At 56.2% G+C, this 23270-nt stretch overlaps 3 protein-coding genes and 1 non-coding gene across 9 annotated transcripts; 1 reads left to right on the forward strand and 3 right to left on the reverse strand.

Annotated features, from left to right (window-relative positions):
• Positions 1-1492: 1492 nt before the first annotated feature.
• Positions 1493-7732, reverse strand: Aarsd1 (alanyl-tRNA synthetase domain containing 1). Of its 4 annotated transcripts, none has more exons than XM_023563942.2 (11): positions 7575-7732; positions 7370-7501; positions 5960-6119; positions 4237-4294; positions 3671-3782; positions 3282-3412; positions 3028-3094; positions 2762-2853; positions 2505-2559; positions 2181-2275; positions 1493-1709 (listed from the first exon to the last, which is right to left on the reverse strand). In XM_023563942.2, exons 1-11 carry the CDS (start codon positions 7611-7613, stop codon positions 1574-1576), a joined length of 1077 nt encoding a protein of 358 aa, XP_023419710.1. In that variant the 5' UTR covers positions 7614-7732; the 3' UTR covers positions 1493-1573. The 4 variants fall into 4 exon arrangements, with proteins under 4 accessions (XP_023419710.1, XP_013005147.1, XP_005002524.1 ...); XM_013149693.3 differs by having other exon boundaries at positions 3509-3782; positions 5960-6078; positions 7575-7731; XM_005002467.4 differs by having other exon boundaries at positions 3509-3782; positions 7575-7731.
• Positions 5019-5156, reverse strand: LOC111755963 (small nucleolar RNA SNORA2/SNORA34 family). The gene has a single exon (XR_002790495.1). It is a non-coding gene; the product is annotated as a small nucleolar RNA SNORA2/SNORA34 family (small nucleolar RNA).
• A 2335-nt stretch (positions 7733-10067) lies between the features above and the next one.
• Ptges3l (prostaglandin E synthase 3 like) lies at positions 10068-13660 on the reverse strand. Of its 2 annotated transcripts, XM_013149694.3 has the most exons (7): positions 13471-13660; positions 13107-13220; positions 12949-13015; positions 12772-12870; positions 11351-11440; positions 11014-11067; positions 10068-10421 (listed from the first exon to the last, which is right to left on the reverse strand). In XM_013149694.3, exons 1-7 carry the CDS (start codon positions 13476-13478, stop codon positions 10380-10382), a joined length of 474 nt encoding a protein of 157 aa, XP_013005148.1. In that variant the 5' UTR covers positions 13479-13660; the 3' UTR covers positions 10068-10379. The 2 variants fall into 2 exon arrangements, with proteins under 2 accessions (XP_013005148.1, XP_063107708.1); XM_063251638.1 differs by lacking the exon at positions 10068-10421 and having other exon boundaries at positions 11033-11202.
• Positions 13661-13888: 228 nt separating this feature from the next.
• Positions 13889-21238, forward strand: Rundc1 (RUN domain containing 1). Of its 2 annotated transcripts, XM_003467132.4 has the most exons (5): positions 13889-14395; positions 17039-17197; positions 18348-18546; positions 18875-18994; positions 19338-21238. In XM_003467132.4, the coding sequence occupies exons 1-5, from the start codon at positions 13889-13891 to the stop codon at positions 20201-20203; spliced, it is 1851 nt and encodes a 616-aa protein (XP_003467180.1). In that variant the 3' UTR covers positions 20204-21238. The 2 variants fall into 2 exon arrangements, with proteins under 2 accessions (XP_003467180.1, XP_063107702.1); XM_063251632.1 differs by lacking the exon at positions 17039-17197.
• The last annotated feature ends 2032 nt before the right edge of the window (positions 21239-23270 follow it).

Raw genomic sequence — 23270 nt, forward strand, 5'->3', positions numbered from 1 at the left:
CACTGAACAACTCCTGTAAACCTCATAAAACATGAGCGAACCCTTCCCCTGAACACTGGGTCCCTGTTCCCTGTTACTGGATGGGGGACCCTGGGACAGGCAGGGAAGGCATCACCAGCGCAAAACCACTGCTTCTCCTCCTCAGACACCCGAGCTCCACCTTCACGGACGCACTGGAGCCCAACTTTTCCTAACTGCCTCCCTCCCCAGTGCCATAGTCATAGCCTGCGCTCCGGTCAGGATGTGGACCCAGGTGTCTCGGAGCTCGTGGCCACCAGCTGTGTGCAGGCTGTAAGGGCCCTGGGGAGACAGCCCAACTCCTGAGTAGCAGTGAGCAACCAACCCCCTCCCCCCCACCGTGTTGCTGCACCCTTGGGGGGGTTCTGGCTGTGTCCCCAGGGAGTCCACCTGCTGAAATCCCAGCCCCCAAGCCATTCAAGACCGTTCTATTTAACTTTGGGGGAAGTCGTCTAAAATTATGATTTGGGTTTGTCCAGGCCCTTGTCTCTTGCCACGCAAGCCAGCTGTGGCCTGGCACCGTGGGGCAGGGTTACATCAGCTGCAGACATCCTGGTTCCTTCAGAGCCCGGTAGGAACTAAAACACAGGGCTTCACCTTGAGAAAAGGACAAACCCATCGACTGGCTATCTCTCTCATCTTCATCAACACAGGCCCCCCGTTAGCATGAGGGCCCCCACCACCAGCTTCCGAGTCAGCCAGCACCCCCTCACCACTGTCCCCGTGTAACTGTGAGCAGCAGGCCACCCCACTCCACCACCTGTCTTCTGTGCCTTTTTGCAGTGGACCATAACACCTGGCAGGAGCCCGGGGTCTACTGCAGGGATCCCCACACCAAGCAGTGACATACGGTGTGATCCAGAAAGGCCCTGAAAATGTTTTAGTAAAAGGAAACACCACCAATGCCCTCAGGACCCCCTTCCTGGCTTCTCACACACTCAGCTCATGGCTCTTGCACTCTCTGCAGCAGGCCTAGAATCTTCTGAGTGTCATGGGTTGCACTGTCCTGGCTGCCTTGATGTCCATATTTCCCTTCCATGGTCATGTGGAAGAAGACTGGAAACGCCAGGCAGAGCAGGCACAGATGTCTGATGAACCCACTTGCTGTTGTGACCCAGCGGCGGCATTCACTTGGTTTTTTTTGTACCGAGGATCAAATTCACAATCTTTGCTTGCCGGGCAGGTGCCTGTGCTGCTGAGCTACATTCCCCGCCCACCACGCACATCTTTGGTCACACCTGTCGAGCGCTTCCATCAGGTGATGGGGCTCTAACAGGTGACGGTCATGGGGCCAGTCCTCAGAGATGTGATCAGTGCCGTCACAGAGCCCTGTAGCCTGGCCTAGCAGCACACGCCCGTCACCCATCACTGCAGGAGGCTGAGGCAGGAGTACTGCAACTGGACATGGCCACACAGGGACCTGGCCATAGTTGGTCGCAAGCAAACACAGAAGTAGACAAGCCAAACACACAGCTGGTGTGGAGGCCCTGGGTTTAATCCCCGGTGGCACCGAGAAGCAGACAGCTGTGTATCCACAGTAGACACATGTGCCTTCTCAGCCCTCCAAGCCCCGCAATCTCGCATGTTTCTGCAGCAGTGCCTGCGCCTCCATGCGCCGGCCCATCTTGGCGGCCTTGCCCTGGTAGCGGCCTTTCTTCCCGGCTCCTTTTCCTTCCAGGACCTCAGCCACCCTGAGGGACAGAAAGGGCTTTGGGAAAAGGTAAGCTCCCAAGGGCAGCCCTGGGACCCTTCTTAAAACTGGCAACTGGGGAAGGTAGGGTGCAGGCTGGCAAAGCCAGGAAAGGACGAGCACTGGGGGAGGGAGCACTCCCGGCTTGCCCAGCCCCCACTGCACATGTGGGTGACCACGCTGGTGACAGGTGTATGTCCACACGAAAGGATTCAAGATGGGCGTGGGGCCCACAGCTGTCCTCCACAGCAGAAGGACTGTAAGTCCTAAAGACCAAAAAACGTGAGCGCAGGATACCTGGAGCCACAGACCAGGCTGAGTCTCGGCTGAGTCTCGGCTCTGCTGTCTGCCAGAGCCCTGGCGGGGACACGAGGTCCCTCGTCTGCCAGAACCTCCCCACACTGGCCCCGTGGTGACAGCTGGGTGCCAGCCTCTGACCCACATGGGGGCCCCAAGCCCAGAAGAGCTTTACCTGGGTCCCAGGGTTTCTACGGTTTCAGGGGGCCCAGCCAGTAAGAAGAGCCCGGCCCCCTTCTCGTCCCCCACGGTTAGGAACAGGAGGGTATCCTGGAAGGGAGGGACAGCCAGACAGTGAGGGCCCGGCCCCAGGCCGCAAAACCCCCTGAGCCACCGCAGGAACCCTGAGGCAGTGAGAAGGAGGAGGAAGAAGAGGAGGAAGAGGCAGGGCCGCTGGCCACTGTCAATGCCGGCCACCTCAGCCTCCCAGCCGAGTCCCATGAGGGGCTTCCACAAAGGCCCCAGGGCCTCGCCAGGCCCAGCCCCGTGCTGCTCTCACCTCAGCCCCAACCTCGTTGGCAATGATGTTCATGAACTCGGAATCGCCGTCCTTCCTGCGACACAGGACACAGGCTGAGACCCAGGCACCCAGACCCTGGCTCAGGGCTGGGTGGGGCACCCCCGGCCCAGCCCTATGAGCCAGCACAGCTCAGGGGGCCAACACAGGACTCTGGAAGCCAGGCCCAGCTGGGAAATTCTGGGGCAACCAAGCCCAGGAGAGTGGGCTCTCAGGCCTCTGGAATCCCAGCTCCTCACCTGTGCAGCGCCACCACTCCACCCCAGTCTGGATCAGCCCTGAGGCTGCGGGCCACGTGCACGGCCAGGTCTCTGAGCAGGTTCAGATTGTTCTGAAATGGAGGGGACAGGGTGGTTGACAGGCAGAAGGGGACAGATCAGGGCGCCATCTCCCCAGCCTCACTGTTCCCTCCCGATCCCCTGGACACATCTACTCAAGCCAAGGCCAAGGCAGGAAAATCTACTCCAGGCGGGGCGGGTCCTCTCCACACCCGTGGACCAGTTACCTTTTGCAGGAGCTTCACGGAGCTCTGGAGCTTGGTCACCACTTGCACATGGTCCTCGGCCCCACACCTATGGGAGGAAGGAGGCACTGCTGCCCGGCCTGGGGTGCTAGAACAGGCCCAGGAGGACCAAGTGGGGGACAGAGGAGGAGGTAGCTCCGGGTGGGCCTGGCCTACACCCCCAGTCTTCCCACGGATGCAGACGGCACAGCTAAGGGCCCAGGCCTGGGGGTGGAGACAGAAAGAGACGGACGTACTTGAGCAGCGAGGTCAGAGCCTTCTCACTCTCGTGGCTCCGCTCCACCCACTTCAGCACACGCTGCCCAGCCAGGAAGAGCAGGTTGGTCTTATTCTTCTTTCCCTTCTCGGTGCCCAGGATCTTGATGATCTACGGTAGGGCCACAAGATGCGCACTGTCACATACAGGTGTGTACCACCTCAGGCAGGCAGGCAGCTACCCCACCGCCCAGGAGCCCCGCCCCACCTGCAGGTCACTGAGGTTGCTCACGTGGGTCCCACAGCACATGCTGGCGTCCACACCTTCGATGGTGACTACGCGCACCGGCCCTGCGTGATCGTCCGGCAGGCCCCGGCCCCGCACCTGCTCCACCTCCGGGTTGTCGGGGCTCAGCTCACGCACACTCACCATCAGCCGCGCACGGATCTTCTCATTCACACTTTGCTCGATGGCAGCCACCTGCTCCGCAGTCACGGAAGGGCTGTCCAGCTCAATGGCACTCCGCAGGCGGCCCAGCTCCCTGCCCAGAAGGAGGGCGCTGCCAGGAGCCACTCGCCACCAAACCCCTCAGACCAACAGTTTCCTTTAACCCTCAGAGACCCTCCAGGGCCAGGTGTGGTACCCCGTGGCACTCACTGCCCAGCCTGGGCACTCAGCGGCAGAGGCCCCAGTTTCAAATTTAAATAGGGATAGGGACGCAGCTTTGTGCGAAGGCCAAAAGGCAGAGCCATCCTTCCTGCCTCACAGGGAAGTGTTAGGGGACAGGATCAAAGCCATAAGGCCAGAGTGGCGGCGTCTGGACGCACTCTGGGTCTCTGGGTCCCAAACACCAAACTCTCCCAAGTGAAGGCGGACACTGCTTCAGTTGCCCTTGTGTTCCCCTGGGCAACCTGAAGTGGCCCCCTCTGGTCCTCCCCCCTCTGTCACCTCCTACTCCCAACCCATCTAGAGACAGGGCAGGGCTGGTCGCTCACCATGAAGTGGTCTTCAGTCCAAATAGCTGCTCGGCAACTGCGGTGATGAGATGCTGCCCTAGGTGACAAGAGCGAGGGACAGGAGCAGAGTGAGCCACCAGCTGGGGGGCGTGCCTGTGACCCCAGTGCTCAAGAGGCTAAGGCAGGGGGACGCAGAGTTCGGTGCCAGCCTGGACTGCATGGTCAGTCCTTGTCAGACCTAGACCTTGTCGTCTCAACCCCTCCACCCCTAAAGGAAGCACAGTAAGCAGCTCAGCTCCAAACTTTGCCAAGGTGTGGCCGCAGGCCTGGGGGATGCAGCAAAGGTCCCTGCTGAGGTCAGAATGACCTCAGCGACCGCTTGCTGAAGCAAGATTTCAACCCCTGCTCCTCTCCTCCTCAAGTATGCCACCAACTGACTGCGGGACAAGCATCTGAGCCAGGATGACTGCACTTTATGTAGAAAACATGCGTGCAAAGCAAAGGCTGAAGATAAACACTACAAACATGGTCCCCTGTGACAGAGCCAAGAGAAAACAGCAGTGGCAGGTCGCTGAAAAGTGTTTATCTCATTCTAAAATAAATAAAACAAGGATAATTTAAGTCTATACTTTTTATCCTGGTACATGTAATTAAATAAAGTTGAAACTGTAAGAGAGAGACTTGTTTGTTTTTTGAGACAAAGTCTCACTATGTAGCTCAGGCTGGCCTTGAACTCACAGCGATCTGCCTGCCTCAGCCTCCCAAGTACTGGGGTTACAGGATTGCACTACCACACCTGGCTGTAAGTTAATTTTTTAGTAAGCTGCTTCTTTCTAATGAATTGACCATTTCACTGCCCCAAGTTCTGAAACAGCCAACAGACCATAGAAAAACATCTCTTTAGGCTCCTGCTTGAAACCAACAGCATTAGGAAGCTGCTGGCCTTGATTCAGGGCCAGTACGTTCGGGTTCCAGCATGTGGTATGTGGCGTTCCTCTGTTCCCTCACTCCTACACTCAGTCAGCCCAGGTGCCCCGCATTCCAGACTTGGGGCTCAATCCCAGAGGCCAAGCAGTGACCCTGAGGGTGACGCCAAGGGTGAGGGGGAAGAGAAGACAGCCACTCTGGGGCAGAGCGAAGGGGCAGCCAGGGTGATCAAGAGCCAAGGGATGTTGCTGCAGCCACAGGCTGTGCACTGCCAGGTGAGACCTATGGCTCCACACAGCCCCGGGCACAGGTGGCCTCTCCAAGGGAGCCACAGGCTCAGGTCCTGTAAGGCCGAAGCCTGGTTTGATGCCTGGCCTCTTGCAACAGCAACAGAGAGGAGTGGCTAGACGCCAGCACCCATGGCTGCAGAGCCTGGAGGACAGGGAGCACCGGAACCAGGACACACAGTGCCAGGCCACAGTGCTAAGGGGCCGCCTGGGAGGCATGGGGGTGAATTCCAGACAGAACACCAGGACACCAGGGCACTAAGGAAGGGTGGAGCCAAGCAATCGCATTCCATCTGCACCCTACGGCTCAAGAGAGGCTGTGAGACAGCCAGGCGGTGCTGTTACCAAGGGGGACTCTGGTGACACCCAAGGCCTATGGTGACACCCCGTATTTCAATGGTTCCTGTTGCTTTTATCCAATCTGTCATATCCTGCTGAATCCGGGCTGACTCAGAAGGTCTCTTCCAGGTTGGCTCCAGGAAACCCCAAATTACATCCCAATCTCCATGGCAACTGCCTGTACATGTGACGCGCCCTTGTCCCCTTACCCGAGTGCTGCTGCATGTGGTCAAAGCGCCTCTCCCAGTCCACTCGGACACAGACCTGGCTCCCCGGGGCCAAGGGCATCTCTGTGAAGTGATCGGCTTCGGCTCCCCGGCGGGTCACTCTGAGCACAGGGACATCGTCAATCGTACCCCGGTCATCAGGCTGGACAAGAACAGGGCAGCTGATAGCCATCGCTTGGCCTCTTGCTGCAGGGTATGTCCGCAAGACAGTCCTGACCCAGAGCCCCGGGGGCATACAAGGGTCCCCTGTGGTCCATGACAGGCACCTCTGGACGCCACCTAAGCTCCTGTGCAGCCTGCCCTTCGGAACAGATGACACAATTCACGCAGGAAGAGACTCTAAGCACAGCAGCAGTGGTTTTATTTGGGTTTTTTCTTTTTAGAGGTTTTAGTAAAACCCAAAGAAAGTGTATCCTTGCTGTTGTTTCCTAGCGTATATTCTTCTCTTTATTAATCTCTAAAATGGCTGGGCAGGGAACCCAGTCCTGTAATCCCAGCTAGTCAGCAGGCTGAGGCAGGACAACCCCAAGTTAGAGGCCAGCCTGGGTAACTAAGCGAGACTGACTCCAAATTTATTTATTTATTTTGCATCCAAATTTAAAACAGAAAAGTCTCTGAAATGATCTGAGTTTTCCTGCCTCTCACTACTCCATTACTACCAGGATAAGATTCAAGAATGTTCCTTCCCTTATGAAAGTAGCCAGGGTCAAGCGCTTAGAAGGCACTGCGCCAGCCCAAAGATAAGACAAGGGTCCCCTGAACAGACACAGAGACGCGGCTGCGGCGGGATCTGGACCAGCGCTGGTGAACTTTTCGGTGACACAAACAGCCCACTGAGGCACGTCTGCCCTGGGCTCAGCACCACTGCTCTGTGCCTCGCCACGGTACTGGAGAGCACGTGCAGCTAGAGAAACGCAAGACACCGCGGAGATCCGGCCGGGCAAGATTCCTGCACAAAGAAGCGCTGACCACAAGAGGCCTGGGGGCCACCTGGGGCCACAGGTTTCTCCTCGGGACGCTTTCCGGCAGCGGCGTCTTCTCTGTCCCCGACCTCTCTAAGGCACCTCCTCTCTCAGGCACTGCCTCGGCCTTCCCATGCTCTCGACTTATTCTACGCGTAGATAAAGCAGCCGCCGCCCTGTCACTCCTCTTTACAGCCGGGAGTAACACTGGGCTGATTCCGTAGGTTTTGGTGTTTCTGAGCCAGGCTCTCACTACGCAGTCCAGCCTGGCCCGCCCTCGCGGCGAAGCTTCCGCCTCGGCCTCCCGCGCGCTGGGCGGCAGGCGCGCGTTCGGTCTGAACACATGTGCCCCAGCCTCTGCAGACACCACCACTCCCCCCCCCGCCCCGCCCCGCCCCGCCCCGGCCCCGGCCCCAGCCCGGGCCCGCACCTGGCCACCGCCCTCGGGAAAGAGCAGCGTGTCCTCCAGCACCACCCGGAACCCGCGCCGCGCCGCCTTCGGGTCCTCGCCCGCCAAGGCCGGCAGCTCCGTGGGGCAGCAGGCGACCACAACGGTGGAAAACTGGCGGGAGGGCGAGAGTCAGCCGGCCTGGCTCCCGCCCTCTGCCCCGCGCCCCCAGCCGGCCCCGCCGCACCTCCCGGGCATAGCTGTCGCGCTGACACTGGAACGCCATCGCGGACACTGGACCGCAGACGCCGGCTACGGGAGGCGGCGGGGACAAACTTCACCCGCGGCGCGTCTCTGCGCAGGCGCGTTGGAAGGAAGACGGCGCGTGGTTTGGCTAGTGTTCCTGAAACGCAGCGTGTTGAGTTGGTTCGGGACTGTTATAAAACTTGCCAGGGGCCGGAAGATTTAGCTCAACGGCAAAAGCACCTGTCTGGCAAGTGCGAAGTCGTGAATTTGATCCCTGGTACAAAACAACTTGCCGCATAGATGGCCAGGATGGTGCACGCTTGTGAACCCAGCACTTGGAGAGGATCGACAGGTCGAGTCCAGCCTGGGGCAACTTATGAATTTAGAGAAACCCTGCCTCAAAATTTAGAAATATATTCTATCCTGTTCTGTTCGATTTTGAGTATGTTTGAAGGTGGCATCTGCAGCTATTTTGAAGACAACAAAGGCACTGTACTATTGTTGATTTCATAAGATTTGGAAGTCCTGTATCACTTATTCTGGTTTTTTAGTTTTATTTTCCTTGGTTTTATCCTCTTTAAAAAATATATAAAAATAAAAAGTTGTCACTTTCTGTCGTTCAGGGCTCCAAGCCGCCCACAGGAGCTAAGTATTAGATACTGTATTACTACAGTATATAAAGAATATTTAAGGAGGGCTGGGGATTTAGCTCAGTGGCATAAGCACGTGCCTTGCAAGCAGGCAGTCATGAGTTCGATCCCTGGTACCGATAAAAACGAAAAAGACAAAAAAAAAAAAAAAAAAGAATATTTAAGGGCTGGGGATTTAGCTCAGCGCTATAAGCACATCCCTGACAAGTGAAAGGTTGTGAGTTCCATCCCTGGCAACAGCAAAAAAAATTAAAACATTTGTGACAAACCATAATTCCAGGACTCGGGAGGCTGAGACAGGAGGATCACAAGTTCCAGCCAGCCTGGGACACAGTGAACTCAAGGCCAATCTGAACGACACAGTGTAGAGACCCTGTCTCAAAAAATTTGTTTTTAAAGTATCTAAAGGCTGGGGGCTGGTGATTTAGCTCAGTGGCATAAGCGCCTGCCTTGCAAGCAGGCAGTGGTGAGTTCGATCCATGGTACCGATAAAAACGAAAAAGACCAAAAAAAAAAAGTATCTAAAGGCTTTGGGATTAAAACGCTCTCCTATTGGTGGGAGAGACACTTACAGTTTTATCAAAGAACTTGGGAAAGTAGGTGCAGACATGTCTGTATCCCAGCACTCCGGAGGACGAGACAGAATCAGCTAAAAAACAGGGCTGAGGATATAGCTCAGTGCAAAGGGCCTGGGTTCAATGCCCAGGGGCAAACTAAAAATTAAAACACTGGATTTCAAAGCATCTCTGACTTTGGGTTTTCAGAGTAGGGGTATCTGCCACCATGCCTCGTCACAGTTTTTTTTTTTTTCAGTACTTAATGGGGATTAAACTCAGGGCCTTTGCACTAAACTATATTGCCAAGACTGTTGTATTTTGAGTCTTGCTAAGTCATTAAATTGCACAAGTTGGGCTTGAATTTGAGATCCTTCTGCCCCAGTCCCTGGAACAGTTGAGAGATTCCAGGTGTGCGCATCATACCTAGCTCACCAACGTTTTCTGAGTCTAACATGTAAAAGACTGCAATTAGCCAGCTACTTCAGGACTTGAGGCAGATGACAAGCTCGAGCCCAGCCTCTAAATTTAAAAGGCCTGGGGATGTAGCTCAGCTCTCCCTGGGCTCAACCCCCATGCCATTACATGGCCGGCTAATTTAAAGGCTTTCATAGGCAGAGAGGGACCCAGCCCTGGAGGAAGAAGGCACACTGGGGTGGTGGCTGGAGCCTCCTTTTGAGTGGGCCAAGGCCTCAGCCTACAGCATGTGTACCTCCCCGGAGAAGCAGCACCCTGGGCCAGGGGCCCAGCCCGGCACAAACCCATAGGTGGCGGCCAGATCACCCTGGCCCGTGGGCCCTCCTTCCCAGAATGCCTTGTTCTTCTCTGTGCCCTGCCCCATGACTCATCTCCCATGTGGATCAATATTCACTCAGCTCTGTCCTTGTGATGCTGTAGGTTGACTGGGGTCTGACCCACGTGGTACCCACATTGTGACCTTGCTGTATGAATTGCCCGACATAGGGCCTTGGTGGCCACCTGCGTGTGACCCCTACTAGAAACCCAGGGTCTGTTCTTCCCCTGAAAACTCTCCTAACTTCTTCCACAGCAGACTGACACCCTGACACCCAGCAGGTGGGGGGTTATGATTAGTTCTGGAAACGGAAAGGAGTTTCTGTACAGAGCCAGAAGGGACTGCATGCTGGCTCCAGGGATGATGGCCCAGTGGCCCAGTGTAGCTCGTGGCTGTCCCTATAGCCTGTCTTCTCACTGCATCCAGGAGGCCAGAGACCCTGGGAGCCCTCCCCTGCCCAGAGGAGCTCGCAGGGAGCCACACATAAGAGGCCGAGGGTGGGTACCACAGATTTATTGTCATCTGTGTGTCTCTGGCTTTTGCACACGCATACACACTCAGGTAATCAAGCAGACCAGAGATTGTAAATAAGTCAGCAGGAGGCTAGGGGCCTCCATATGCCCCTCACTCTCCAGCCACCTGCACAGCACCTACACCAGAGTCTGGGAAGAAAATCCAAGGAGAAAAGGGAGCTCCACGGAAGCACTTCTGGGAAGCTCTGAGCACAGCAGGGCATGACAGAGAGGCCGTGGTCAGGCACAGTGCTCAGCAGCAGAGACATCTCGGCCTCCTTCCAGCATAGAGCGCTCTCAGAGACTACTGCCAGTCATATCACCGCCATCCGAGTCATCCTGGGGGACAGGATGGGGACGGGGCACTGGTGGGCCTCCACAAGATGCCCATTCCCCCGGCCGCACTTCCCACCTGACTTTCTAAACTGCACTTGTGGGGAGCAAACAGTGGAGGATTAGATCTGTGGACAGTAACATAGGCCACTAGCTCGCACCCCTGCCCTGCACCCCAGGTCTCGGGATTCCAGGGAGCACTTTGCTGCCTATGCCCTGAAGACGCTGGGCAAGGGCAGCTGCCCTGGGGGAAGAGCAGAGTGGAGGGAAGGGAAGGAGTCTTCCTGGGGATTTTTGGGTTTTTTGGTCTTGTTTCTGGTTTTTGAGATGGGGGTCTCACTATATGGTCCAGGCTGGCCTCAATCTCACACAGATCCTCCTGTCTCAGCTTTCTGGGTGCTGGTATTACAGGCATGTGCCACCATACCTGGGTTCACTGGGGTATCCTAAAGCTTGGCAAGGAACACATGCCCTTCTATGCCAAATTTGTTAACATGGACTGAGAACCAGGACCTCACCTAGTCGGAGCACGTGCTCTTCACGTGCTTAGCAGTCTGGGCTGCTCCCTGGAAGGGATCAAGGGGATGGCACTACTTACATCCAGGTCATCCATGGCGGGGGGCGGTCCCTTGGTGCTGACCTTCTGCAAAAGCTGGCGGGAGAGAAAAAGGTCACAAGAAAGGGCAGAGCCAAGCATGGGGCACAGGTCTGTCATCCCAGCACTTGGGAGGCTGAGGCAGGACGATCACCATGAGTTCCAGGTCAGCCTGGACTACGCAGCAAGACCCTGTCTCAAAGAAAGCAAACCAAACCACAAAAATACAAACACTCCACAAAACATGCAGAGCACAAACACCACTATACGATCTGTCCGGGGAGCGGGGAAACACGCCTGAGAATGCAGAGGCACCCGAGGGCCGGCGCGCGAAGCTCACCTCTGCATAGTGCTCCACCTGTGCCAGCTCCATCTCCTCGTCCCCCTCCCAGTCTCTCCAGTTGTCGTAGTCTACGGACAGCCACACTGGCTGCAGGAGGAAGCAGAGTTACTGGCAGGGAGGTTCAGGAGGCTGAATCGAGCAGGAAAGGGAAGAAGACGGCAGTGGAGGAGTCTCAGCCATCTCCATCCTCAGCATGGCCAGCCGTACCAAATGGGTCAGATGAGGCGGGCATACTGCCCTGGAAGGTTGGAGGCCTCAGGGTTGAAAAAGAAGCCAAGTGGGGAATAAAGAGGACAGAGGCTGAAGGCATGGCCTCTACTCAGGGCTGGGGATTTATACTAGGATGGCCAGATCCTCCTTGTTTTTCTTTCTTTCTTTTTTTTTTTTTTTTTTTTTTTTTTTTTTTTTTGTCTTTCTCTTTTTTATCAGTACCAGGGATCAAACTCACGTCTACACACTTGCAAGGCAGGCGCTTATGCCACTGAGCTAAATCCCCAGCCCCAGATCCTCCTTGTTTTTCAAAGACGCTAATAATCTGGGTTTGCAAGTAAAAATCCACTTTTGGAGGGGCAGGCAGCACTGAGGACTGACCCATGGCCTCAAGCATGCCAGGAAACACGATACTAAACTAAACTACACTTCCCAGGCCTTTTTATCTTTTGAGACAGGGTCCAAGGGTCTCACTAAGTTGCCCAGGAGGAATTTGTGATTCTTCTGCCTCGGTCTCCTGAGCAGTTGAGGTTATAGGCAAATATCCACTTTTTTTTTTTTTTTTTTTTTTTTTTGGTACCGAGGATCGAACTCGCCACTGAGCTAAAATCCCGGGACCCAAATATCCACATTTTTAAACGCCTGCGTGAATCAAAGACTGTCAATCTCAGTAACCAATCATAACAGTTTTCACACTGTGCCGCCTGCTCAAAGGGACGCAAAAGCCAGGTTCGGCCAGCAGGTGGCGCACTTTCCACAGCAGGGGAGAAGTGGCCACCAGCGCGTCTCCGGTGGGAGAGTGATCGTGAAAGGCAACGCAGAAGAGGACTGGAGTATGGGGTCCAGAATATGCAACAAGCCTCCCCACAAACCCAGACGGGTGAGGTTTGAGCCAGGAAGAAATGGATTAAAAAATATTTAGGAGTACATAGGCCGGTGGGTGCCAATTCCGGAAGGCTGAGGCAGAAAGAAGATCCTAAATTCCAGCCTGGCAGCTTAGTAACTCTGGGAGACCCTGTCTCAAAAAGTAAGGGATGGCATGCCGCCCCGTCAATCCCCCGTACCAGAAAATAATATCAAGAAGTGTAACTAGGCAGGAGTGGTGAGTTACCGACACTGGGCGGGAAGGAGCCGGTCTGCCCCGCTCACTTGGGGAGCTGCACCTGCGGGCAGCGAGCCATGCGGAAGGCCAGGCCCGCCCCTCTCACCTTGATGTCCTCCTTGGTGAGCCGCGGCCAGGCCACCTTCTCCTTCCACTTCCTCACAAAGCACGTCACGGAGCGGCCGGAGCGCTTATCCTGGGAGTCCTGCCGACAGGGCCTCGCTCAGTGCCTGGCTTTTCGGGCGCCCTCCAGAGCCCGGGGAGCCTGCGCGGCAGCCCTCACCTTGGAGTTCACCTTGGCGTAGAACTCGATTTCGTTGTACAGCTCCACTCCGTCGCCGTTCCTGCAGCTGCAGAGGCAACGAGGCCCAGGCGAGGTGAAGGCTGCAGCGGGCGCCGGGAAGGGGCGTCCGGGGAGCCAGCCCCGAGGGCAAACGCTACCTGAACACCACGCGGTGGTCCTCCAGGAGCACGCGCACGTCCGTGCTGTCCTCCACGCAGAACTCCATGAACACGTACTTGGGCCTGTCGTACCACAAGGTCCGGGCATGCTGCCTGCAGAGGGGTCCGCGTGGGGACGTTGGCAGGGCGGGCAGGGGGCGCCGGGAGCGTGGATGTGGATGCGCGGCGTGAAGGGTGAACCCGGGGAGAATCGGGGGCAGGAGGCAGCATAGGGGGAGCATTCGGGTCTCGCCGCCCTCGGCCCGGTCACAGAGCCCAGGGCTCCCAACGGCGCCTGCAGCTCGCAGAAGACCTGGGACAGGGACCGTGGGGGGAAGCCAAGTAGGTCCCCTGAACCTCTCACCGTGCCATGAGGATCCTGCTGCCCGGTGGTGTCTGGAGCCGCAGGCCTGGCCGCTATCTTTAGATCCTCCGACCGCCCCGGCAGCTGCTGCTCCTTATATGGCTGAGACAAGGGGAGCGAGGAAGGGACGAGGCTGGGCTGCCCGGGATCTGCACGGGAGGGGACTGGAGGAGCTCGGCCCAGCAAATGCACTCTCGGGGCCTCCAGATTCCAGGCGCGAGGGAACGACCCGTCCCCGGCCTCCGGAGCCCAATTCACAATAGCCGCTCAACCACACAGGACTGGCCAGGACGCCGGCGCCACGGAGCCGCCCTCCTCAGGACGTCCTCCCGGAAGTCCCGCCCCAGGCTTCCGACCCGCCCGCTGTTACCATGGCAGCGAGGCAGTGGGGCGGCTGTGTGGCTGCGCTTCCGGGAAGATGGCGGCCGTGCAAGCTGCCGCGGAGCCAGTGACAGCGGCGGCGGCGATCGCTGTGTCCAAGGCGAAGGACGCAGAAGAGGAAGAAGAAGAGTCACCGCCGCCGTGCGAGGCGGTGCGCTGGGCCCCGGTGGGGGCAGTGGCCGAGGCCGGGCCGGGGGTGGTGGCGTTCTCTGAGGCGGCGGAGGAGCCCGGTGCGGCCTCCGGGTCTCCCCCGGACTCGCCGGGCCGGGCGCTGCGGCGGCTGCGGGCTGAGCGGCGGCGGCTGGACTCGGCGCTGCTTGCGCTTTCCTCGCACTTCGCGCAGGTGCAGTTCCGCCTGCGCCAGGTGGTGCGCGGGGCGCCGGCCGAGCAGCAGCGCCTCCTGCGCGAGCTCGAGGACTTCGCCTTCCGCGGCTGCCCGCATGTGCTGGGGGACGAGGGGCCCAGGGACGCTGTCCACGACGAGGACGACGATGAGGGCGACAAGCCGCCCGGGCAGCGGCCGCGGGTGCGGTTGGAGAGCCAGGTGAGCAGTGGGGGGTGGTGACGGAGATGCAGGTGGCTGAAGCCACTGGCTGGATGGCGTCGGGTGTACCCGAGACAGGCGACATGTGTCCAGGTGTAGGTGGACAGAGAGGCCTGGGAACTGGCGTGCAGGATGCGTGACCTGAGGCGTGGGAAGGCGTGCACATCCGTGAGAACGTGAGGCTCAGGGAGTCTGCAGAGCGTGGAGAAGGCACCAGAGACCTCCCAGCTCTGGCTTCCTTGACCTGCGCCGCATCAAGTACTAAGTCTTTAGCACTTCTGGTGGAATCGGCCTGGCACAGGCTAAGTCCACACCCTGACCCTGAGCACGCAGCTCTCCACGCGCACCCTGCACTTTTGCTGATAGGAAAAATGGGCAAGTGAAAAGTGAGTTGGAATCCATCCATGGAAACTTAGGTTAATTCCCTTGGTTTCCTAGAATCTAGGCAGCCCATAAAGCTTGACATTCTGTTATCTGAGCTAGGCTTGGCTATCAGCCTCGTCTCTGAGCAAAAGGTCTAGGAGTCCTGATTGTACGAGTTTTATGACTGTAATAAAATTCTGCCACATCAAGAAGTTCTTTCCTGGGGCTGGGGATTTAGCTCAGCAGTGTAAGCGCCTAGCTGGCAAATGCAAGGTCATGAGTTTGATCCCCGGTACCAAAAATAAAAATAAAAATAAAAGAAGTTGTTTCCTACCGACCTTGAATCCCTGGAAGTGCTGTCTGGGTGCACTGTGAGACTGAGATGCGCTGCTTTCCCCATTTTTACTCTTGCAAGTTACAACCCACCTGTGGCTTACTGCTCACCACTCATTTTACAGGAGAAAGCAGATGCTGGCTTGTTTAATTTAATCAGAACTGTTCCTGAGCAATCCTGCTTACTTTCCCACCCTTCATTCAGAGACCCAAGCTCCTTGCTTGGGAGCAGCCACCTCAAATGACCACACTTAAAGACAGAAACCAAAGCTGGATGTGGTGGTGCACACCTATAACCCCAGCACTCAGGAGGCTGAGGCAGAAGAATCTCTGTGAGTTCAAGGCCAGCCTAGGCTGTATAGTGAGTGCAAGGGCAGTCTGAACTCCATAGGGAAACCCTGTCACAAAAAAAGAAGCCATAGAATTACTGTAGCCAGGACTTGCTTAGGTGCAAACAGCACCAAAGGTTCTATTGTGGTGACCCTGTTTTACTGTTCATTGTTAAGTTCAGAACACTGAAACACTTTAAAAAGGAAAAACAGTGCTTGATCTTCCCCGTGGCTTTCACACCCCCCCCCATAACCCCCTCCATAACCCAGAGTTTGCTTAGCTCAGGGAATGGCATCTGTTCTTTCCTGCCAAGCCCCAGAGCCCTTATCTGTCCTACAGAGTTGTAAGTCACTCTCCAGCCTCTACTGCAGGTGACAACATCCAGGGAGATGGGATCAGGATTTATGGCTGGAATACAAATCAAACAAAAACCAAACTCAGTTCCCTGTCCTTGGGCTGGCTGACTTCCTCCTGTCAGAGTTCAGTGTTTGAAATTCATTCTGTGCCTGACTTAGTTTACTATCACTCAGCAAATATGTACTGAGTGCTGCTGGTGCCAGGTGCTGCACGGCGCTTTGGGGATTCAAGGTCAGGGCCTCCTTGAGTTGATCCCTGGGTAGGGGAGCACAAAATGCAGAGCAGAAAGTGGCTCCCAGTGCCCACTCTCCTCAGGGCAGGGGAGCCCTTAGAGGAAAACCGGACCTTTGCTAGGTGGAGGAAGGATACAGGGTTCCAAAAAAAACCATGACTTGCTTGGGGGCACTCCAAGAGAAGAGTGTTTTCATGGAGGCAAGACTGAAGTGGAGGGTTGCTTTTTAAACAGTGAACAAAAGGTTAACTTGTTGCATTTCTTGTTCCCTCTCTGCCTCACCTGTGGAGGGCTTGGTAAGTACCATTTAAGGTTAAGTTTAATTCCGGGGACTTCCAATGCCTTTTACTCTCTTCCTCACATACACACACCACAGTGCAGCTGAGCTGCACCCCAGCCCATGTTTGCAGAGTTTGGCTACTCAGCATTGAGGAGTGAATGTCTGGCGATACATTCCCAGGAGACCATTTTGGCCAAGATTAGTTTTCTCTAGAGTAAGGAGACCTTTGAAGCACAGGAAGCAATCTTAACAAAAGGCCCCATTGTATTTAGACCCAATTGCCAGTGAAGGACAAATGTTTTCTTCATTTTTTTTTTTTTTTTCATTTTTATCGGTACCAGGGATCGAACTCACAACCGCCTGCTTGCAAGGCAGGTGCTTATGCTGCTGAGCTAAATCCCCAGCCCGACAAATGTTTTCTTAAGGGAAACACAAAAACAAGAAATCAACTTGGTGGTGCCTTACACTCAGGAGGCTGAGGCAGGAGACTCACTGTGCATTTGAGGCCAGCTGGGGCTACATAGTGAGACCTGCCTCAAAACAAAAATCGTTCCCACTCTTGAGTTGAGGGTTTCATCTGGGTGATCTGGAAGGAATATTGGACTGTCATTACCAACCTGAGCATTTTGTCTGTCAGGTACTGGGGTTGAGTGAGTCCCATGGGCGTAAGAGGCCGTGGGCCTCTACCGCTGAGTTTAGCCCAGCCAGAGAGGCTCTGTGTGTAAACAAGCCTAGTACGTTCTCTTAGAGTGAGCAGGAGCGCCAGGAGCGCCGAGAGGCCCAGCGGGAGAAGCAGAAGAAACTGATCTTGCAGCTCAAGAGCCAGTTGGATGACCTGGAGACGTTCGCCTACCAGGAGGGCAGCTATGATTCCCTGCCACAGTCCGTGGTCCTGGAAAGACAGCGGGTGAGTGGCCTGGGCCAGGCCAGCACTTCCCTCGCTGTTGGCGGCCTGTCCCCAGGAGCCCTTGGCCGACCAGGGGGCATTTACTGCCCCTCATGGAAGACGCAGGTCATCTGCATCCCAGTGTCACTAAGCCTTAGGGTGGTTGCAGTTCACCTTGGTGTTCTGTGGAGATTTTCCTTTTGTTGTCTAGAGTGGGACAAGAAGAGATGGAAGGACTCAACATGAGGAAGTCATTCTGGCTGGACCAGCAGTGTATGTGAGAGACTGAAGCAGGAGGATCAGGGAGCCCAGCAGTTTAAGGCCAGCTTTCCAACCTGACTTCTGTTGGAAGCCTTTAAAGAAAGTAACTATGAAACAGGCATGGTGGGACATGTCTGTAATCCCAGCACTCAGGAGGCTGGGGCAGGAGAGTCATTGTGAGTTTGAGACAGCCTGGGTTACAAAGTGAGCTCAAGACCAGCCTGAACTGCATGAGGAGACCCTGTCTCAAAAGATGAAGAAAAAAAAAAAGAGCCAGGGATTGAGCTCAGCAGTGTAAGCGCCTGTCTGGCAAGCATGAGACCATGAGTTCAATCCCGCTACCAAAATAAATAAATATAAAACTTCCTGAATCGTCGTCAGCAAATGTAGATTATTCACACCATCACTGAGTGAAAGTTGAATGGCGCAACTAAACATTTGCTGCATGGCTGGGCATGGGGGTACATGTGTATAACCCTAGGCTGAGGCAGGAGAATCACCGCAGCAGAACGACATAGGCCAGCCTCGCCATGTAGTTCAAGACCTGCATTATAAAGCAAGATCCCGTCTCAGAAAAAAAGAGTGGTGGTTCTCTCAGGGAAGAATGGAGAGGAAAGGGAAGAGAAGGCCTTGGTGAGATTCCTTCCCAATTGGGTACAGTGGGACGCCTGTCATTCCAGCTGCTCAGGAGGCTGGGGCAGGAAGATGGCAAGTTCAAAGCCAGTTAAGCAACATAATGGGGAAAAAACAGGATGGTGGCACATGCTTGTCATCCCAGCACTTGGAAGGCTGAGGCAGGGGGATAATGAGTTTGAGGCCAGCCTGGGCTACACAGAAAAACCCTGTCTCAAAAAAAAAAGCACCTGCACCCCGGCCGTCACCCAGTGGCTCCCTGACTCGATCTCCGCAGGTGATCATAGACGAGTTGATAAAGAAACTGGATGTGAACCTGAGCGAGGACATCGGCTCGCTATCCACCGAGGAGCTCCGTCAGCGCGTGAACGCGGCTGTGACGCAGATCATCAACCCGGTGCGCGTGAAGGAGCAGCTGGTGGAGCAGCTCAAAACCCAGATCCACGACCTGGAGATGTTCATCAGCTTCATCCAAGGTCAGCAGGGTGGGGGTGGCATCGGTCCAGCCCGGCTTGAGCCAAGGGCTATGCCCCATTAGAGAAGTCCGGCCACCTGGTGGAGTGCAGGGGGGCACGGGCCTTAGAGGCAGAGCTAAAATCCCCACCAGACGCATGCCGGCTTCCTCTGCTCCGGCAGCTGCCCACCTCTGGCCTCAAGTGTGCCTGTAAAGTGACTGCTTGAGCTTCTTGAACATTTATCAGGCCAAGCTCTGGTCACCGAGTTCACGGTGGCGTGGAGAGGGTTTGCAGACTGGCTGCCGGGCGAGTGCCCTTTTGCATCCCCTCATGTAACTCCTGGTTGCAGATGAGGCTGGGAGCCCCCTGCAGACCAGCAGCAGACCCTGCACGTGCAAGGCCAGTGAGAGGACGGTGGGCAGCTGTGGCAGGCCAGGTGTCGGCCAGGAGCCCCCAGAGAGCAGCACAGGTGAGGGGGGACCCCAGGCCACAAAATAGTGCGCAGCAGTGCTGGGGCTGCAGAGCAGGAAACTGCTGCGGGGTTTCTTGGGCCAGTGATGAAAATGCTGTAGACTCAAGTACAGAGGGCTGTACGCCTCCGGGAAGCCGCAGGGTGGGGGTGGCTCCGCACAGAACCCTGCCTGGGAGGAGGTGTGTCGTGGTGTGTCGACACCAAGTTGACGGAGCTGGTATCAACTGACGGATCGGAAGAGTCCAGCTCCCCTGGGGGGTCGCTTCGAGGTCCAGGCCAGCCTGGGCACCCAGCCAGACCCTGAAGCCTCTTGCTGACAAGCCACTGTCTTCCCAAACAGGGAAGGCCCACGACGTGAAGCACTCCAGGGAGCCGGGGCCTCACCTGCTGCGCCAGGTGCTGGCCGTGCTGCAGATGCTTGCCATGAGCCAGCTGGGCTGCGCCTCGGGCCAGGTCCCATCCAGCCTGTGGCAGGGGGGCCAGGCAGACAGGGACTACACTCCCCTGCTGAGGCGGCTGGAGGCCTCGGTAAACAGGGTGAAGCAGCTGGCCCTGCGCCAGCAGCCACAGGCCCACATGGCTACCACCTCCAGCCTGCAGGACGCTTCCTTGGGGGCCAGAGATGAGCTGACCACAGTGGTGCGGAAAGAGCTGACGGTGGCTGTGCGAGACCTGCTGGCCCACGGGCTGCACACCGCGTCCCCTGGGGTGAGCCTGGTGCTGGCGCCACTTGCCTGCCTGCTGCCAGCCTGGTCCTCAGGCCCCCAGGCGATGCATCCCTGGGAGCTCTTCGTGAAATACTACCAGGCCAAGAACGGCCGTGCCTACATGGAGTCCCCCGCCCGCAAGCTGTCCCAGGCCTTTGCCCTGCCTGTGGGCAGCAGTGCTGTGGTGACCCCCAAGCAGAGCCTGCTGAGCGCCATCCACCTGGTGCTGACCGAGCACGGCCCCTTCAAGCGCAGTGCAGACTCTGAGCTGAAGGCACTGGTGTGCTTGGCACTCAATGAGCAGCGCCTAGAGTCCTGGCTGGGCCTCCTCTGCAGGTCAGGCGCGCTCATCCAGCCGCACTACCAGCCCTGGAGCTACATGGCACACACCGGCTTCGAGAGTGCCCTGGATCTGCTTGGCCGCCTCAGCAGCCTCCACTTCCAGCTGCCTGTGGACCTGGCTGTGCGCCAGCTCAAGAACATCAAGGACGCCTTCTGAGGACAGGGCAGCGTCTGTGTCTCCTCCCTCCTGCATGCATCAGCAGTGCAGACCCCTTTGCTAGAAAGCAGGATAGAGCTCTGGGGCCCGACACCTGGCACATGGCTGGCAGGTCCCCCGGGTTCCGAGTGATCCAGCAGCCATCCAGGTCGGCCACCAAGGCACTGAGCCTTGTCTCAAGAATTGGGTGGGCCCAGCTCATGCCCAGCCCAGCATCTGTGCCTGGCATTGCGGGTCCTTGTGGTGATCACAGCTGCTGTTCCTAGTGCCTGGGTGGCCCAGAGCCCCTCCCCCCATCCAAAGTGGTCCAAGTGGAAGCTCCTGACTGAGCATAGCTGCCTCCTCCCACTCCAGTGCCAGCCCAAGCTGGGACTGGGCTCACAGCCGCCTTCCCACAGGGAGGGCTGTACTGGGACAAGGGAAAAGGTGATGCTGTTTGTCTGGAGGACCAGAGCTGGTGTCCTCTGTGGTCTTCGGACAGGACAGACACAGGAAATAAATCCAAGACCACGTCTGGAGCAAGCCCTTAGCACTGGAGTGTGCACTGGCCATGCATCCCCAGCAGTGACCGCTGCCCACCACTGGCCCTGGAGCAGGATGGCAGTAGGGCTCTGATGGCCTGGTGGGTCCTTTGGAGGGGAGAGGTGCTGCGGACCCATGTCCACTAACTCCCAGAGCACCTATGGCCTGGTCAGCACGACCTTTGAATCCTCATGTCACTGGGCTCCCGTGGGCCCTGCTGCACCTGAGCACTGCGGACTCAGCATCATGCGTGCAACTTGCCACTCCCCTGGGTTTCTGCATGTTGATGTATGTTTTAACTTAAATTGTGATCAGCAGCGTGGTACTTATCTAAGACGCATTACTGCTGTTAGAGCTGGCCCAGTTTCCCTGTAAGCAGGGTAAGTGAAGGGGCCAGGGCCAGGGCCGGGGCCAGGCCACTGCTCGAGGAGAATGCTTACCTGGTCCAATCCCCAGCACAAAAATAGTAAAAAAAAAATACACTTGTGATCACCAATAAAGTTATTTTGTGTAGCTGTCTGGGCCTTACCCCCCTCTGACCCTATCCTCTGTCCTAATACTGTCCAAATCCTGGGTCTTGATGCTGGGCGTGGTGGCATACGCCTGTAAGCCCAGCATTCAGGAAACTGAGGCATGAGGATCACCAGTTTCAGGCCAGCCTGGTCCGCTAGCAAAACCCTGTCTCAAAAAAAAAAAAAAAAAATCCCTCTTTATCACATAACTTTGTGGTATGATGCTGTCTGGTTCATTTCTGTTCTTTACTCACCCTCCGATTTTACCCTTTCAGGAGGAAAAAGTGTTTTTACCATACCTGCCAGAAAGCTCTGCCCAGAGCTCTGGGCTGGGTGGAGGTGAGCAGATGGGCCTCACTCTGCTAATGATGCCACCAGCACCCCAGGCCCCAGGTGCCTGTGAGGCCCCAGGATGGGGGAACAGCGCACTGCCCTTGTGGGAGGAGTCAAGTCAGGCCTGCAGCTGTGCAGTATTGGCACAGACTGTTCACAGATGTGCAGCCACAGCTTTGGGGTTGTGGTACAATAAAGCTGGAAGGTGCTGAGCATGGCAGTACACACCTATAATCCAGCTGCTTGGGAGGCTGAGGCAGGAGGATTGAAACTTCAAGGCCAGCCCAGGAGATCAAAAGAAAATGGGGGTAGGGTATGCTGGGATTCATCTGGGTGGCTGAGCGTTGCCTAGCATGTAGCCCTGGGTTCATGCACTGGACACACAAACAGCCCAAGGTGACTGCAAGGTTGCTGTTACTGTTTTATAAGAGAACAAAAGGCCAGCTGGGAGAAGCCCATGCAGGTGGGGCATTACGGGACAAGCCATGGGGAGAGTCTGTGCCACCAGCTCCAACTGCTGCTCTAGCACTGGTCCAGGAGGCCAGAGTAGTTGACCGCTGAGGTCCCTTTGCTTCCAGATGCCCTGCTCCAAACAGCAGAAAAGAACTGGACGCAGCCAGGTGCGTTTGCTTGCCCTGTAAGCCCAACACTGGAGGCTGAGGCTGGAGGATCACTGAGTTGAAGGCCAGCCTGGGCTACATAGGGAGACCTGTTTCAAACTAAAGTAGATATATAAATAAAAGTACTTTAAGGGGCTGGAGATTTAGCTCAGCGGCATAAGCGATGGCCTTGCAAGCACATGGTCGTGAGTTTGATCCCTGGTACCAATAAAATAAATACTTTTTTAAAAAATTTTCGTATCTTCCCCAAGATGAAGCCCAGGGAGGCCCTTACATGTTCAGAAGAGCAGGAACTATCAGACTTTTCCCTTTGACTCAGATGACTCTCTAGGTTCACAGAGTTGAGCCAGGGATTTTTTTAAGTGTGATGGGGGTGCTATCTGAGCTCGAAAATACCTGAAAAGGTGCGGTCAGGAAGTCCTGGTGAGCGATGGAAAGGAATTCACTTGGAAGCCAACTAGGCAGGTGGAGACCTAGATCCCCACTCATTTGCAAGACGGTTTAGAAACGATCTAGCAAGAAATTAACTGATCCTTTGAGCTGCATGCAATTCCTCCAATTCCCCCTGTCTAAAGGGGAGAAAAAACCGGTGTGAGCCACTACACCTGTAATCCCAACACTCAGGAGGCTGAGGCAGGAGGATTGTTGCAAGTTCAAGACCAGCCTGGGCTACAAAGTGAGCTGGAGATCAGCCTGGACTATCTCAAAGGAAAAAAAAAGGAGGAAAATAACCAAAGAGGACGCAGCAAGCTGCGGCTCACATATGTTGCTAGGCATCCTGCCAGGCACACAGTGGATGCTTGGTTTGTGGGGCGCTGTCAGGAGCGTGGGCACCAAAGCTGGACGGCCTGGGTCTCAGTCCCAGTTCCACTGCCCACTCTCGTGGACTTTGGGGAAATAACTCTCCAAACCTCTGAGCTTTCAGGGCAGGGCTGTCTCCTGGCAACGTGAGGTCAAATCAGTGTAAACATCGACCAGGCCTGGCAGCTGCAAGGTCTGTACAACGGCAGCTGGGACATCGCCAGCCTGGATGTCGGAGGCCAGGACCCTCGCTCCAAGTTTTTCTCCCGTCCTTGACAA

Source organism: Cavia porcellus, unplaced genomic scaffold, assembly GCF_034190915.1.
Source record: "Cavia porcellus strain 051 isolate PalLab524CR breed Dunkin Hartley unplaced genomic scaffold, mCavPor4.1 scaffold_6, whole genome shotgun sequence".
NCBI lineage: Eukaryota > Metazoa > Chordata > Mammalia > Rodentia > Caviidae > Cavia > Cavia porcellus.